General features: G+C 40.8%; 1 protein-coding gene across 1 annotated transcript in view; it reads right to left on the bottom strand.

Annotated features, from left to right (window-relative positions):
* Positions 1–17,488, bottom strand: part of HMGCL (3-hydroxy-3-methylglutaryl-CoA lyase) — a 1,428,752-nt gene that overhangs the window by 48,319 nt on the left and 1,362,945 nt on the right. The window contains exon 8 of the mRNA XM_044060073.1: positions 6,545–6,670. Coding sequence (XP_043916008.1) covers positions 6,545–6,670 — 126 coding nt within the window. The remainder of the gene's footprint in view (positions 1–6,544; positions 6,671–17,488) is intronic.

The raw sequence follows: 17,488 nt of genomic DNA on the forward strand, positions 1-17,488 counted from the left end.
AAGAAAACAAGTTCACAACAAGAAACTACTCAAGCTGAGTAGAAGTCAAGAAAAAAGCACAAAAAATCTTAATGTCAGTGAAAAACTGAGCGGGAGGAACACAAGTTTTTAGAAAAGTCTATGAAGTAAAACTGATAAATAATATAAGAAAAAAACTGCATTCTATGCTTGAAAGTGGAACCTACGTCTAACCACAATGGTGGCAAACGAGATCTGAGGCAATGGGGGTGGAATAGAGTACTGTGGGTAGAGGGAGGAGCTCGACAGCTGGATCTAAAGTCTAGTATATGCAGCCATGTCAGATCAGAGGATAGGATCCCAACCCATTAGTGAGGAAGAATGAAAAGGGCAACATCAGATGCTGCTGTTAAAAAAGGAATTAGTACAGCACAAAAAATATTGCACAACAACTATAAGGAATCAATCATAGGAGGTTAGAAAAGACTGGAAAGAGGGAATGGACTAATTCACAAGGAAGCAATAGGAGTACATATGTATGGCTCCCAAATATGCAAGAAAGTCTAAAATATTTAGGATTTTTGCTTGGAAGTGTCTGCATAAGTATTTTTATACCCCAAGCAGACTTCAAAGAATTTATCCAAAGGTAGATAGAAGATGTAGGAGGTGTGACAGAAGAAAGAGCTAACTGGGATCATATGTTTTTGAAAGTGCAATGAGTTGGAGGATTTTAAAAATTTCCTACAGAGTACTCTGTTAGAAATATTGGGTAAGCAAATTAACTAAGAAAATTACTTTTTTGGGGCTGGGATACAGGATTTGAACTGCTTAGACCTAGTAAGGCCTTGTTAAGTTTAACTCTGGTGGCTGCAAAAAAGCAATTACTAGAAAATGGAAATCAATGTATGTATTTAAACCAACTGTATTTGAAATAGTAAATACTGTAACAGATAAAAGAACTGGAAGTGGGACTTTTAGAAAGGGGTAGGGGCAAATTGCACAGAAAAAAAATGGAAAATTTTGAACAATGCATGCATAATGATGTTTTAAAGGAGGAGTGAGGTTTAAGGGAAAGTAGAAATTGATCAATTTATGTAATGTTGGACTGAGGATAACTGTATAAAAGAATCTATGTGATGTATAATGTTTGTAACTGTGAACTTGTTAACGTGATTTGTTTTATTTTACATTTATGTATGTTTGCCTATGTCTTAAGTATTAATTCAATAAAGGTGTTAAAAAAATAATGACATAGGAAACCTCCAGACACAGGACCCAACCCAGTTTGGTTTCATGAGGGAAGGTCATGCTTACTCAATCTAGTGGATGCCTTTCAGAAAGTCAGCAATGCAATGAATAAGGGCAAAATGGTTCACACTGCCTATCTTGACCTGTTCAAGGCATTTAACACAATACCCTACGCAATCATTGTTAAACTCAGAAGGTTAGGTACAAATCCTTATGTCACTCGATGGATAGTCAATTTGCTTACAGACAGGAACCAGATGGTTAGAACTGGGGAGTCCACCTCTACAAAGAGGCCATTCACCAGCAGAGTTCCTCAAGGATTGGTTCTGGGACTGGTCCTTTTTGGCATTTACTTCAATGAAGTCAAGGGCCTCTGGCTGACCAAATCTGCAGATGACTGCAAATTAAAAGCAGTCGTAGAATACCTCTCTGACAAAGACAAACAAAAAGAAGTTATGTCTTACCATAACATTCCATTTGTGTTGTCGATCTTCACTAATACTGGACTGTGGTCTCGGTTGTGAGCCTCGGAACCAACTCGGACGTTATTCTAGCTCACACTTTCCAAAAACTCTCAAGCAAAGTTCTACCCACAACGTTCCTCACCAAATTACCTCAGATCGAGTTTGCAAACTACAGTGACAGGCAAGAAATAATGATATAAGAAACCATGTCTATGCCCCTATTATGAAGCCAGTCTTTTGGAATATTCGATCCACCAATAGTTCTAAAGGTCGGGGGAGGGAATGTCAAGAATTAGTGGAGGTTGACAACACAGACGGAACATTATGATAAGACATAATTTCTTTATCTGATGTCAATCTTCACACAATCCTTGACTCTGTGACAGAGTCCCTAGCTACCTGAATCTTGGGAGGTCTCATGGAAGAATATTCTTGAGCACCATCGAGCTGAACATCCCCTAGAGACCTGGTCCAGTTTGTAATGTGTAATAAAAGTATTACAAAGCTATATGGCAATTCTGATTGCCCATGACTTTTACGTTTGAAGTCATTAGCTGAAACACCTGATGTTCATAAGGGTTATTTGCATATATCCCATGTGCCTCCATCACAGGAGGTTTGGGAGGTCACTCATTGGAAGTTCTAGCCTGGCTGGAGTTTTCATTTAGTTTTTACTGACTGGTTTTTCAGTGTGACCTTCTCACACTTTGTTTTAATTTGTTAGTTGGGATATTTTGCAGTCACCCTAATGATAACGGACATCAGCTGGGTATAACAACCCTGTGTTTCTTATACTTAGTCAAACACTCTGCTTGTGCTTTGCTGACGACGTCATGACAAGGCCAAAATATGCATAGCCATAGCTAGTGGGGTTTGGCTTTATTGGCCTGAAATTGTCCATTAAAACGACTTCAAACGTAAAAGTCATGGGCAATCAGAATCGCCATATAGCTGAAACACCTGATGCTCATAAGGGTCATTTGCATATATGCCATGTGCCTCTGTCACAGGAGGTTTGCGAGGTCACTTATATGTATCAGAGAAAGGAAAAAGAGGAGAAAGGAATTACCAACAATGGTATAAGCAGTTACCCGAAGGTAAAAGGGGAGAAAGTACCAACAATGGTACTTGAGACTACCTAACGGTAAGGGAGAAAGAAAAACACACACACACACACTAAAAGATATCTAGAGGACTGGGAAAGTATAGATAGAAATAAAAGATAACATTTAGAGACAGGATAAGGAAGAAAAAAAAACTGACTTACAGTTATAAGAAACACTAATGCTCAAGAGATTGGATAGAGTATGTCTGGCACTATGAAGTGGCAAACGAGACATGAGGTAATTTGGTGAGGAGCATTGTGGGCAGAGCTTAGCTCAAGAGTTTTTGAAAGGCGTGAGCTGGAACAACAGGCAAGATGGTTCCGAGGCTCGGAGCTGAGTCCACAGTCAAGAATTATGTAAAATGAGAAAGGAAAAAGAGGAGAAAGGAATTACCAACAATGGTATAAGCAGTTACCCGAAGGTAAAAGGGGAGAAAGTACCAACAATGGTACTTGAGACTACCTAACGGTAAGGGAGAAAGAAAAACACACACACACACTAAAAGATATCTAGAGGACTGGGAAAGTATAGATAGAAATAAAAGATAACATTTAGAGACAGGATAAGGAAGAAAAAAAAACTGACTTACAGTTATAAGAAACACTAATGCTCAAGAGATTGGATAGAGTATGTCTGGCACTATGAAGTGGCAAACGAGACATGAGGTAATTTGGTGAGGAGCATTGTGGGCAGAGCTTAGCTCAAGAGTTTTTGAAAGGCGTGAGCTGGAACAACAGGCAAGTTGGTTCCGAGGCTCGGAGCTGAGTCCACAGTCAAGAATTATGTAAAGACTGACATCAGAGTTGGTGTTAAAGCCAGGGACAAACTACATGACAAGAAATGCATAACAATATCCTTTATGACATCAGCCAGCCCTAGCAATTATCATATTGGCAACACACTCCTAAGAGTAGACCCAGAAGTCAAAGACTTGATGATGCACATAGACAGTAATCTAGCCTTTGATCATCATGTGTCTACGGTAATGAGGATACCATTCTATGTTGTGCAACTTATAAACAAAGGTATGACCACTGTTACACTGTATTCAGCATTCATGAGACCTATCGAGTACAATGCCTCCTTTGGTATGTACCCAACCTGACACGTCTAATAACTGTAACATCCACAGAGGTTTCTTACTAAAAGAATACAAGGAGTACATAATCTGTCCTATGCAGACTGCCTCAAAGACCTATCCCTGTATTCTATCTCATACATGCTGTTGAGGGGAGATCTATGCCTGGCATACAAGGCATCATCAGTCCCCACTTGGACGGACCTCCTGCACAGCCACCTAAACAACAGTACCAGAATTACCAGTTCTAATGACTTAAACCTTGTGATATACACAGGACTTGCTGGACAGACAGGTATATATCCTGGAGACTACCCTTTCTTTGCAGCAGGGTCCCCATCCATGTGAAGCAGTGTTTCTCTCTAACCCAATTCAAGTGTAACAGACAACTGGATGCAGAACAAGAAATTTATCCCTGGTTTGGCACATGTCTGTAATGAATACAAGCAGCCTGTAAATGGTTAATCTCCCAGGGCCCTGCTTGCACTTACCAAGAGTACCAGAACTTGTTAGAGATTTGGGATGCATAGCAAGTCTTAAAAAGGCCCCAGTGGTCATTAGCTTAGTACACACCTATGAACTTATACAAATATTTTTCCCAATTTTATAATTAGTTTCATACTATTTTTTAAATGATAAACAGAGTTATCTCTGCACCCATAATCAAGTCCTGTTACCACAGTGCAGAGAAATCTTATATGCTGCTGTCCTAGCCATTCACAGTGTTAGTACAGTAAGACTATAATGGCTTACCTGGAAGCCCACAAAGAAGGTCAATGTAACAGTCTTTCCGGTTATTCTTATATACCAGGATCAAGGAATTCTATCAGCATTTCCAGTACCAGACAGAAATGAAAAATGGAAAAGGTTCTAACATTTGGACTTGCAAAGGGAAATCCCTCTTTGCCTACTTTATCTACAGGCCTCTGCTCTTTTATCAATGGCAAGGGAGAAAGAGGTTGGTTTCTGTGGCCTATATTAAGACGAACAGACAAAGTTATTTGCCCTTGGATGCCTTAAAAAATGTCTCTCCAGTTCTCCATGGTCTTCACTGAATCTCAAATCCCAAGGTCTGAGTACTTCTAAACTGAGATACTATACAGGTGACAAGCCAGTGATCCTAATCTTTCCTTTCTAAATGATGGTTAAGCCCCTTTTAGGAAGCAGGCAGAACTACTACAAGCCAGTCAATGGAAGATTTCATCAGCCCAAGTCTCTTGCTAAAGCAAATGTAGCCTAGAGGAGAGTAGAAGGATGACATATATCAAAGCTCCTCTTGTGTTTTAGAAACAAAGACCTTGGAACCCTCTGATCCTTCCCACCCAAGACAACACGGGGGGGGGGGGGGGGAATGGAGATATCTTTACTGAGCTATCTCCAGCAGGAGGTCAGACTGTGCTCATCTGGGACATCCAGCGTGAGGTAAGGAATAGACTCTGGGACAAGTGCACAAGTAACTCCCAATGCACACATTAAAATGACACCAAGTGAAAAGTCTATAAACAGCATACACATGTCAAACATCGTGGCCACAATTGTAAACCATCCAGGTACAAGAAGGGTAGCAGGAGCTCCTCCGGTGAAGTTAAGAATTGGGGGAAGGGAACTGCTGAATGGACCCAAGTGCAACCTCAGAGCACTTGGCAAGGAACTCCAGGTTCAGTTCCAAGTTAGCAGGCTAGTCATAAGTTCAATTTCTGAAGGTGTGGTATTTGAAATCAAAGATACACTTCCCAGAAAAGCAGTTGGAGGAATCTCTCTCCTTGCCCTTTTACGGTTGTCAAAAAATGGTAAGTGCAAAGCTGATTCCTTCTTAGCTGAGGGACAGGCTGTAACTAGTGAGGTGAAAGATGAAACTTCAGCTGATGCCTGGCCTCCTGCTCACTTACCTCTTCTCACCTAATTCCTGCCTAGGACCATACAAGTGATCCGTCCTACATATCCTGCATTGGTTGCTATCCTGTCACACCAAAACATACCACTAGCCTCTCATGTATCTTTCATCTGACTGCCAGACTGAAACTCTGATAATTATGCCAATCTATGATGTGCTCATTCCATTGACTGTACAACAATGTAGGAGTAGCTGTGGGTTGGTAATGTGATAAGAGCAGGAGCACTTGCAGACTTTGGATTTAATCAATGCTGAACCCGGGAACCTTCTTACTAGACATGTTGAGATCAAGAGATAAGTTATGAAAGTGTCAAAGAACAACTGTGATGTGTGACACTGGATGTGCCCTCCTACACATGATACCATGGCATGTACCAGTAAGAGGTACACATGTTGTAGAGCAAAATGGTGCAAACTGAACGAAATGTGCCAAGCAGAGGGTCCTCAAGGAGTTCCAATCTGTTACATTCCACAGACAGTTCCTCAACATAAGGCATACTGCTGCAAAGAAAGACCTGTAAGATATAAATATATAATGAGTTTAGCAAACAGGTGCCAACTTGCAAAGTACTTCTTACCACAGGGTCATGTACATGAGGTGATCTTGGCATTAACAGGAGCTCTAATAGGCAGTTTGCTAACACACTGTTCTACTACTTGGAGACCAACTGAAACACTCATGTCTAGTTGTGACCTAAAAGGAAACGCACATCTCTCTTATACCCTGTATATCAAGTCCCTCTTGAAATGTGATAATTACAGAAAACCCAGAATGAAAAAAACAGCTGTTACTTACAGTCTGAATATTAAGTCCATTTAGCATGTACACAACATCTTCAGTGGCCACGTTCCCAGAAGCTCCCTTGGCATATGGGCACCCACCAAGACCAGCAACTGAAGAGTCAACCACACTAACGCCCAGCTAAAAAAATAAAAACAAACAATTTGAAAAGCTTTTCAGTCATGCATTTAGTTACTCCCATCTACAGATAAAACACAAACCATTTGAAAAATATTTTAGTTTTGTACTTATTTAACATCAGTTTGCTAGGTTTGTTAGCTGATTCCTAAGAGAACCCTTTCAGCCATGGCAAGATATATAGTTAATTGTTGGTGGACCGATTCCTAGAGGAGCCTTTTCAGACACAACCTTAATCCAATAGGTATGTCATAGTAAACAGAAACCAAGATAAGGAACACAATATCCAAAACTTGCAGATAACATATTCAACAAAACATTGTAAGCACAGTGGATATAAAGTGAAACAGCAGCATCTCAATGTACTAAATAGTAGTCGGTGTACAGCTTTTCTGTACATAGGCAGGCAGTAGAGTCACGAAAAAAGAGAACAGATTCCATTCCTGCATTTTTAGTAATCAGAACCCATGGATAATGCCCAGGCAAAGGGCCTACCTACCAGCTTCAACTTCTCTGGCAGTAATGCTGCTCTCCCTGCCTATCCCACTGCATGCCAGAGATATCAGTTTGGATCCCCAGGATAAAAGATTATCCACCCTGACTTTAAGAAGGGAATTTACCTTAGTTCATTGAATCCATGACCTCTAACTTACCACAAGAAATCAATTTATTCAGTATGACAGAAACAGAATCTGGACTCCACCTCATCTTCCAAGCAGTGCTCATATTCCAAATGTGGAACAGTCATAGATGATAATACTTAACTTCATAAAAAGGTCCCAGTATTGAAGGCTGAAACTCAACTTCCAGCCAACAGATGGAGATGCGAGACTGCATACAATAACCTAATCAAACTGCCAATGATGATTCTACACCAGGAGATAACATGTTTAATCCTCTGGCCAGCTTGAGTTGTGAGGCCTCTGGTCTTTGTTTGCTGAATTTCAGCATTAGCAGCCCTAATTCAAAACAGCAAGTTGGATACTCTGACCTGGGTGAACTACTGGGGTGCAGTGATGTGATCAGTGCCAATGGTCACAATGGCAAAGTATTCAGCATTGTTTCATTCTCTACATTTTCAATTCTCTTCTTAGCCGAGGTACACTATACATAAAGTCAGAATGCTTCCACTGTATCCATACGGGCTGTTACTGGGTGGTCTGGCTTCCTCCCACATCCCAACAATGTACCATAGGTAAACTAACAATTGTAAAATGGCCATAGCTGTACACTCCATGAGTATGTGCACACATGCATTCCTCCTCTGCTGGGCTGGCACCTCCTCTGCAATAAGTTTCGCTGTCATGCATCCATCAAATGTCAGGAGAGGTAACTCCCCATAACTGTGAAGAAAAAAGGAATATTACACAGACGTAGTCACTCGCACACATTTAAATAATGAACTGCAACAGGGATCTGAATACAACTGTTATCTGAGCTGTAGAATAAACCGATATAATTAGCTAGCTAGTTAGAAAAAACCTGCTTTCCCAAAGAGAGATACAACTTGCCAGCAGTAAAGGAAACAAAAAACTGGTCTAACTTCCTAATGCCTTTTTTTTTTTGCTTTTTCCTCCTTCTGTCCCCATGATCACTCCTCCTTCATCCTTAAATGATCCACTTGTGCTCCCCTTTTCATTGCCCTCAAACAACATGGTGGAGGTAACAGCCAAGGATCATGGCAGTTACTGGGCAAGGTCAAGTACTTTTTGTATGCTACCTATATGTTGGCTGACAGATGCACTGCTGAAGTGTGGCCTGCATTACTAGCTCACTCGTGTGTACGTGTGCCCACTTCGAAACATATGCTTAAAAATCAGCAAAGTGCTTCCTTGCAGATCAGAGCACATGATGCTCTCTCCAGCCCATTCATTCCCATCACCAGGTGACAGCTGACTAAGATGAATCATCATCCAGGCAGCCATCAGAGGAGGTCCAGATATTCTTTTCAGTTTTCTTTCATTTCCTATCTATCCATGCACCCTGAGAAATCTGGAAGGGCCATGCAATAGGCTGTCCACAAAGGGTATCTCTTCACTTCTGCAGGGGGTATTTCCTTCAAGCAGCCATGTCCCTCCCCCGTAGCATGAAAAGTGATCTCTTTGGTCTCCTCCCCCAAAAGAGGTGAGCAGGCCATGTCCCCTTCACTCCTCCTCCTCACTTGGCTCCTTCAGTTTCAGAGCAACTAACAAAATCCTGGTCACTTTGGTCACAATCAGGGCTCTACCCCTCCTGCCAAGGAGCAAGGCCAACATGGATTTACTTTGTAAGAAAAAAAAGTTTCCAAGGAAGACAGGCTAACAAGGCAGGAAAAAAAGAACTTCAGTGGAAAAATAACATAGGCCACTACTGAGCAAGTAAGAAAGGTAAGCTATGGATCCTGCGTAAAGCTATGTACAGTGGGTAAAAGGCTTCTGTATGAAACTAAAAGTCAAGTCTTTTCATTTAAAGGACTGCTATACCCAATAACTTAAAAACAAGTGTTCTCATCATATCTTGTTTTTTCTGTAATACCAATGTTTCTGTAATACCAATGTTCCTGTATCACTAAGTGGTAAGCATTACTTTTTAAAATGGTTGTACTGTTAACACAGTTTTTTTTTGGGGGGGGGGGCATGCTTCATTACACAAATTCATGTTACAGTCTAAGTTTTCAACTCCTTGATGTAATTTTAAGGGGGCACAGAATACATTACTGTGAGATCAGTTACTCTAGTGTTTCTTCTCTAATGAATTACAAACAGAACATTCACTTTCTAAATATCACTGGAAAGAATGTCAGCTTGACTTTTGCAATGACACCCTTTGATTTTTGTTAGTGGCCTTGCCCTTACACAACACTTTAAACTGCATTTGAATGTTATTACACTTGGAAACTGTAACTTATTTAACAGACCTGTTAAGACAGAGTTATAGTTTCACCCTTCAAGCTACGTTTTCCAGCGTGTGTGTAGTCAGTCATAATTGACTGTTAACATCAAATAAAAAGATAAAATACTAATTGTAAACAGTATCTTGGTACAATACAGTGGTGACTGGTGATGTCAAAACAAGTTGGTGTAGGTAGCAATTGAAAGTGTGGGGAGTTAAGTGGAATGGCATGGGGCTATATTACGGCATGGTCATATATACCACTACACATACTAAACAGTCTTCCATCACTAGTCATCCACTTCATAATACAGGACAGATCAACTCTGCAAAACTAGAGGTGATTTCAGAGACATGAGGTGGCTATAGCCACTTTGATAATAGTGTACACCTCAGATATCTGACTCTGTGCAGTAAAATGGCCACAGTAATGTAGTTTCACTTGTTTCATTCAAACACAAGCCCTGCCAAGCAAGAACCATGACTGTTTAAACATGATCAGATAACAGCTCAGGCAGTCACTTTCATTCACAGACTGCATTAGCACCCAACAACTATAGCCACTGTGTTGACTGTGTACAATTTGAATACCTAATTGTGACAAAATGAAAATAATTTGGCTGGCTTTACTCAAAACACACAATAGTCCTGAGAATCCACATCAACAACTATTTCATTGTGATCAAACAGCAAAGGGCAGTCATTCATATCCATTCAAAGACTTCCTCTTTATTCACCAATTTGCTCACCAAACCTCTGTGGTGTGTGTGTGTGTGTGTGTGTGTGTGTCCACTTCTTAATTTCGAAATTAAAAAATTATACATATTGAACAGAGAACCTTGAGATCTTGTAATCTCGAAATTAAGGAAAAAAGCATGTAAAACTATGTTTTTGCATGGGGGAAGCCCCCCTGTACCCCCCCACACCCCCTGCACCTTAAATATGCTAACTCTGAGATTGCTCTACAGTAAAGAGAACTGTAATAGGGATTGTTAGACAATGCAGAACAGGAAAATTAGCATTCTCTTCACTGTAGTGCAATCTTGGAGTTAGTATGTTTTAGTTGCAGGGTGTGTGTGGGGGGGTCAAGCCTGTTCCTGTTCTGCACTGTCTAACAATCCCTATTACCGTTCTCTTTGCTGCAGAGCAATCTCAGAGTTAGTATATTTAAGGTGCAGGGGGTGTGACCCCCCCCTGCAAAAACATAGTTTTACATGTTTTTATTTTTTTTTTCTATTTACTTTTTAATTTCAAAATTTCATAATGTCGAGATTCTGGGTTCGGTTTTATGAATCTCGACATTATGGCATTTTGAAGTTAAAACATGGACCCATATGTATGTGTATATATGTATATATGTATATATATATATATATATATATATATATATATATATATATATATGCACACACACACACACATATATATACTAGTGCACTGTTTATTGAAAATATATATACATACACATTGTCTTACTAATGTACTGTTTATTGAAAATATCCATTGTTACTGATAATGCTAATCATTTGATTAACAACATAGAATCAATACTGTGAAGCTTTTCTCCCGGGAAATCTACTTTAAAGGGGCTTTGTGAAGCTCAGCCAACCCATTCCACTTAGTATATGAAAATACATAAATTGTGGCCTCTTAAGTGGTTAAGTATTCATCAGGTGTTTGATCATGATCAAATAAATAAATGAATGAATAAATAAATCAAATTAGCAGGAATGCATGTCACCTCGGTTTTTGTTAGACACATACAGTGCGACTCATTGCAACCCTCACCAGCACACAAACTCATACTCAGACACTTGTACCCAACAGTTACAGCCACGTTATTCTGTATATTAGATGTCTGTGATCAAAAGCAAGAATGAACAATGACCACAATAAAGTATTTCAGGTCGCTGTTGTCAGACGCATAAAGTGCAACCCACTGTAAACCCCACCATGGAGACACACATACCCACTCATCAATTACATCCATTTTACTGACAGTGTGCACCTCGAATCTCTATGATCAAATGAATGAATGAATTAATAAATGTCATATTAATATAACAGTAATGCATTTCAGCTTGCTGCTGTCACACACACACAGACTGGAACTCCTATAAATGAGCACACAAATGCATACATGCATGTGTGAGTGCACCCACACACCATCCAATTACATCCAATACATCCACTTTACTGAGTATACCTCAGCTGTGATCAACTAAATGAATAAATAATAGCCACAGTAAGGTATTTCAGCTCAGACATACAGTGCAGCTCACTGCAGCCCCACCCTTTGTAATACGCATGTGCATGCACACACACACACACACACACACCAATTATGTGCATGATCATGAATGTTAAACAGTGTTTTTTCAACTGTCACAGCAGATAATAGATACATTTCAAACGTAAATCTGTGTTAAAGTAAACTTCAGTTTCTTGTCTTGATGTTTTCTTAAATTATTACATGATTTGAGTCAGTATAATAATTACAAAAAACAGCTATAGGCCGTTTCCTAGCAGCAACACTTAGCATAAAACAACAGTCAGAACACTGTTACAAAGACTAGCTATTAGATTATGGTTTCTCAGCACAGTATTATTTAATATTTAAAAAAATTACTTTTTAAATTAAACCTACATTTCCACTGTTGCACATTTCCCTATCCATCTGAGTTCATCCATAAAGTAGAGAAATTTCTTTCACTTTCGATATTTCTTTCTCAGGCACCAGTGACTTGACTTAGCTTAAGCATATGGAACATTGCTGCTCAAAACTTCACACTGCAGCCCAAACAACCCCCAGAGAACACCTTTTATATTCTCTAAAGCAGCAGGAGGAGAGGGAATAACATGCAATTGCTTTCTTCACTATGGAAGAGTATGCCTAAATGCAGGGCTGTCTCTGAATATCCAGAGCATTTTTTAAAAAGAAGTCTAAACTACACACTGCAGACAGACACTCCTCAGTTGAGCTTGTTCTGTGTTCACCAAATAGGAAAGTCAATTACTTAGCACAAATTAAAAATTAAAATAAATATATAAATGTTTAAAATCAGTTATGAGGGGCTACAGCCAGCAGCATAGCATCACCTGATATACCTGGTTTAAAACATTTTATTGACCTGCCTAATTACACTGCTTTCTTTAAAGTCATAAAAATCTGAGATGCAGCTACTTCTCAAAGCCTACCTGATGTGATAAATACCAAAAGAAAATGAAAGAGTTCAGCAAACATAAAAGTGATATACAGGGAAGCAACATCTTGCAGAAATCTGTGGAAGCACTATTCAAATTATGTTTTCTTTGTTGTGCGTCAGTCCTAGTGTTGGATTAAACAGAAGAAAAAATCTCACTATGACGAGAAAAACTTGTTTTGCTGAGGTTGACTTCTAAGTAGTTATGATTTTTAGTTGTAGTTTTTCTGTCCTCTTTTGGAATTTAAACTTCTAAAGAAAACAAAGCATTATTTGGAGTTAAAGGAACACCCTCCTAACTGTCAGATAAAGACTATGTAGTGATGGATGAACACCATGACCCTGCTACTGAAACAAAATATCCCTCCCCCTTTAAACTGAAGCCTCAGGTCATACTCTCTAGAAAGAATAAAACTGGCTGCCCTAGTCAAAAATCAAGCTATCACAACTAGATGAGCTCTTTCTTGGTTCGTTTTCAATTTTACACTCTAAATAACAGGGAGTGGGGAAAAAGTACAGTTGTGTACACTTACCATAACTGTAGATGTTTGAGTGTATTCACTGTTGAAGTCTTGACTTGTGGGATTTCCTGCTATGGAAGCCCTTGGCTGGCCTGACTACCAGAGAATATTTTCCCCTCCTTCTGAAGCCGGAGGACGCCCCATCTGATGTCACCACATTTGGGTATAAAGGGAGCTGGCTGGCACCATGACCTCAGAACTTTTTTGTGCCCAACAAGTAGAAGCGCCTCAGTGTTTCCTTAAGGCCAGGAGTCTGGGACCCAATATTCCAGAATAACTGCAAAGGAGGAAGGGGGTCACCTTGACTGAGAGGGTGAAAGTCCTAGCCTACCCCACAGGCCAGAGGGGAAAGAATACTACAACAGTGAATACACTCAAACATCTACATTTATGGTAAGTGCACACAACTGTACTATGTTCTTTGTGTTTCACTGTTGTAGTCCTGACTTGTGGGATGATTCCCAAAGGTGAAAAGGAGGGTGGATGGAAAGATTAAGGAGAAGCAAGGATGCCCTACAAAATGGCAGTGGCAAATCCTGCTCTGGACTTGGAAAAGGTAGGAAGATGGTAATGTTTGGTGAAGGTATGCACTGAGGACCAGGTAGCTGCTTCCAAATGTTCTTGGTGGCTACCCCTTTAAGAAAAGCAGTACAGGTAGCTGTAGTTGTAGTGTAATCGGTCCTCAGAGCATCAGGAGGCTTCTTACTATGATGGCTGTTGTAAAAGGATACACAGTGGGAGATCCAATTGGAAATAGTTTGTTTTGAAACTGGTCTCCCCTCACAGCTACTGGCAAAGGCCACAAAAAGCTGGTCTGATTAACTGACATTCTTGGTTCTAAGTAGTAACGCTGTTGCCTATGCTCATCCAAAGAACAGAGGATCCTTTTTCCCTTGTTCTGAGGGTTAGGAAAGAATGTAGGTAAGTGTATGGTCTGGTTTAAAGAAATCTCTGTCACTATCTTGGGATTAAAGGAAGGGGGGTCCTAACAGACACTCTGGGTGGAAAAAGATGAAAGGTTCCACACACATAATGGCCTGAAGCTTTGACTCTTCAGGCTGTGATAACGGCTAGTAGAAAGGCCGTCTTCCAGGTCAGGAATTTTATATCAGCAGAAGCTGCTGATTCGAAGAGTGAAAGGGTGAGCTTTCCTAGAATGAAATTGAGGTCCCGGGGAGGAACAGGTTTCCTGGCAGGCCTAATGTGGACAAATCCTCTTAGAGAATGCATGACGTGATGTGAAAAGAAAAGGATGTTGATAAGGCAGAAACAGCTGAAGCATGGATTTTTATAGAGGAGAGACTTTTTTCAAAAAGGCTGGATAAAAGGGGTCTGAGCTTGACGAGTGTTTTGTCCCTTTTGTCTGCACCAAAGAATGAATCATTTCCATTTAGCAGAGTAAGATTTCCTAGTGCTAGTCTCCTGACCTCGTTTAGATTGTCCAGGACCTGCCTGTCTAGGACAGACCCCCATTCTATGGGATCAAGGAATTATTCAAGCTGTCAATTTGAGTGTGTGCAGGTTAGGGTGTATTACTGTGCCCCTGTTCTTTGTTAGCAGGTCCACTCTCTGTGTTGGCTGACATGGCTCCCTGTTGGTTAGACTGAGAAACAGAGGGTACCCAGTACTGTCTCAACCAATCTGGGGCTATCAGAATTAGCCTTGGCCATTCTTCCCTTACTTTCAACAGTACCCTGGGCAGCAGTGGTATTGGTGGGAAGGCATAAAGGAGTTGGTCTGTCCAAGGAAAGGAAAAGGCATCTGTCTTCCAGGTTGACTTCATTTTGTTCCTGAAGAAAACTTTTCAAATGATCACTTTCTCTCTGGTGCAAAAAGCTCTTATTTGTGGCACTCCCCATTTTTTGGCTATGCTGAGAAATACTTACTGATGCAGTTGTCCACTCATGGGGGTCTGACAGACTAGTACTGAGGTGTTCTGGTAGTTGACTGAGAGGAAAGGAGGGGAGGAAGGGAGTGCCATGCAAAAGTCATGAATGCTCCCAGTTAGGTCCCTGTGGATATGATCCTGAAGGCCTAATGGGGTCAGATTGCCATTGTCTAAGGTGCTGGAGCTAACTTTTGCTCCTTTCCCTATGAGGTTTCCTTTATCTAGGCTTAGACAGGGAAGCTGGAAAGGGCCGATATTTGGTAGGATAATTCCGGATGAATAGAGGGAGGGTTGGACCTTAAGGAAGTCCTTGACAGTTCGCGTGGATTTGGCCTTATCCTCCATTTTTGTAAAGACAGCTTCAGCCTTAGGACCAAAAAGAAAAACTTTGTCTTAAGGGGGCATATAGGAGACTGGATCTGACATGCTTAGGAAGGGACTGCTCCTTCAGCTGGGCATGCCCTCCAATAACTGATCTTGTGGTCACTGCCCAGCGGGAGGCTTCCAAGGCATCATAGCTCCATAGCTGCAGTGCAAAGAAATAGAAGTTATGTCCTTACCATAACGTTCCATGTGGAGTGTTCATCTCGCCTTTGTTCTTGCACATGGGTTCGGAGCCGATCCTCGGCTCCATGCCGGCCTCTTGCAAGCTCTGCATCGAGAAGAAGCTCGAGACAATCTAATACCCACAATCCCCCTCTGCCTTTACCTCAGATCTAGTTTGCAAGCAAACCAATCTACAGAATAGCACATTCATGCTTACATCACATATGCACAGAAAGAATCTACACATAACTATATATATATAAGCCAAACAGACACATATAAAAATATATATGCCAACTATGTACACAATATTGCAACAGTAGCAGAATGCTCCTGGCCAGGCATCAAAGAACGTTCTTCCTAAGGGTGGGAGGGTGGGACTGTAAGAACAAAGGCGAGATGAACACTCCACATGGAACGTTATGGTAAGGACATAACTTCTATATGTGATAGTGTTCAATCTCGTTTGTTCTTACACATGGGTAGCGTCCCTAGCTCCTTGTTCCTGAGGAACTCACGGAGGACGTTCTTGAGCACAGTGGAACCAAAGGTTGCCCTGTCCCTAGAAACCTTGTCTACCTTATAATGAGAAATGAATGTATGTGGCTTAGACCAAGTAGCAGCTGCACAAATAGCGTCCAGTGGTAGGCGGGCTGCATGAGCCAAAGATGTAGACACTGACCTTGTGGAATGTCCTTTGGGTTTGTGTAAAGGGTTTGATTTGAAGAATCGTAGACATAGATTATACAATCCGTTAACCATTTAGAAAGAGTTCTTTTGGTTACTGCAAGTCCTTTCCTGCTATCAGCAAAAGCCACAAAGAGTTGATCTGTTTTTCTGTGATCTTTTGTTCTATCCAAGTAAAATCTTAGCTGTCTGTGAACATCTAATTTGTGTAACATATACTCCATTTTGTTGGAGTGGTTTTGAAGAAAGAGGGTAAATGAAAGGACTGATTAATATTGTTAATAGAACACACTTTAGGGAGGAAGGATGAAATGGTTCGAAGAGAAACTCTGTCAGAGTGAAAGATCAAATAAGGGTGCTTGATGGAGAGAGCCTGAAGTTCAGATACTCGCCTAGCGGAAGTAATGGCTACCAGAAAGAGAGTTTTCCAGGATAAAAATTTTAATGGGCAAGAAGAGGCAGGTTCAAAGGGGGGCAACATTAATTTAGATAACAATAAGTTTAGACTCCAAGGTGACGTAGGAGATCTGACCGTTGGTCTAATATGAAAAACCCCTTTTAAAAAGGCTTTACAAAGTCTGTGAGCCATAACAGGAGCTCCACATTCTTCCACATGGAAATTCGAAATGGCAGCCAATTGAACTCTTAGTGTAGCAGGAGAAGCACCCTGATGGAATAAGTCCATTAAGAACTCTAATATCTTATTCAAAGGAGCTATAAAAGGATCCACATGGTGTGTATTCGCCCAGAATACAAATCGCTTCCATTTGCTAGCATATGTTTTAGTAGTGGAAGCTTTATGAAGCCACCAATATATCCTGGACTGCTGGTGACAAAAGATCAGACCTGGCTAAGTTGGGAATTGGAGCAGCCAAGCTGCTAGATGGAGGGACAGGAGCGGGATGGGGAACCCCTGACGAGTGAGTCAATAGGTCTGGCTCTGGGTCCAGAATCCAGGGTCCCCGAATGCAGTGTATCTTCAGGAAGGGAAACCAAATTTGACGAGGCCAGAATGGGGCAATGAGGATTATTGTCCTGTGTAGGTTCCTGGCTTTCTGGAGAAACTTTGATATCAGAGGAAATGGAGGAAATGCGTGCAGGAGTC

The sequence above is a fragment of the Protopterus annectens genome, chromosome 1.part2 (genome assembly GCF_019279795.1).
Source record: "Protopterus annectens isolate FY-2018-M chromosome 1.part2, PAN1.0, whole genome shotgun sequence".
NCBI lineage: Eukaryota > Metazoa > Chordata > Ceratodontiformes > Protopteridae > Protopterus > Protopterus annectens.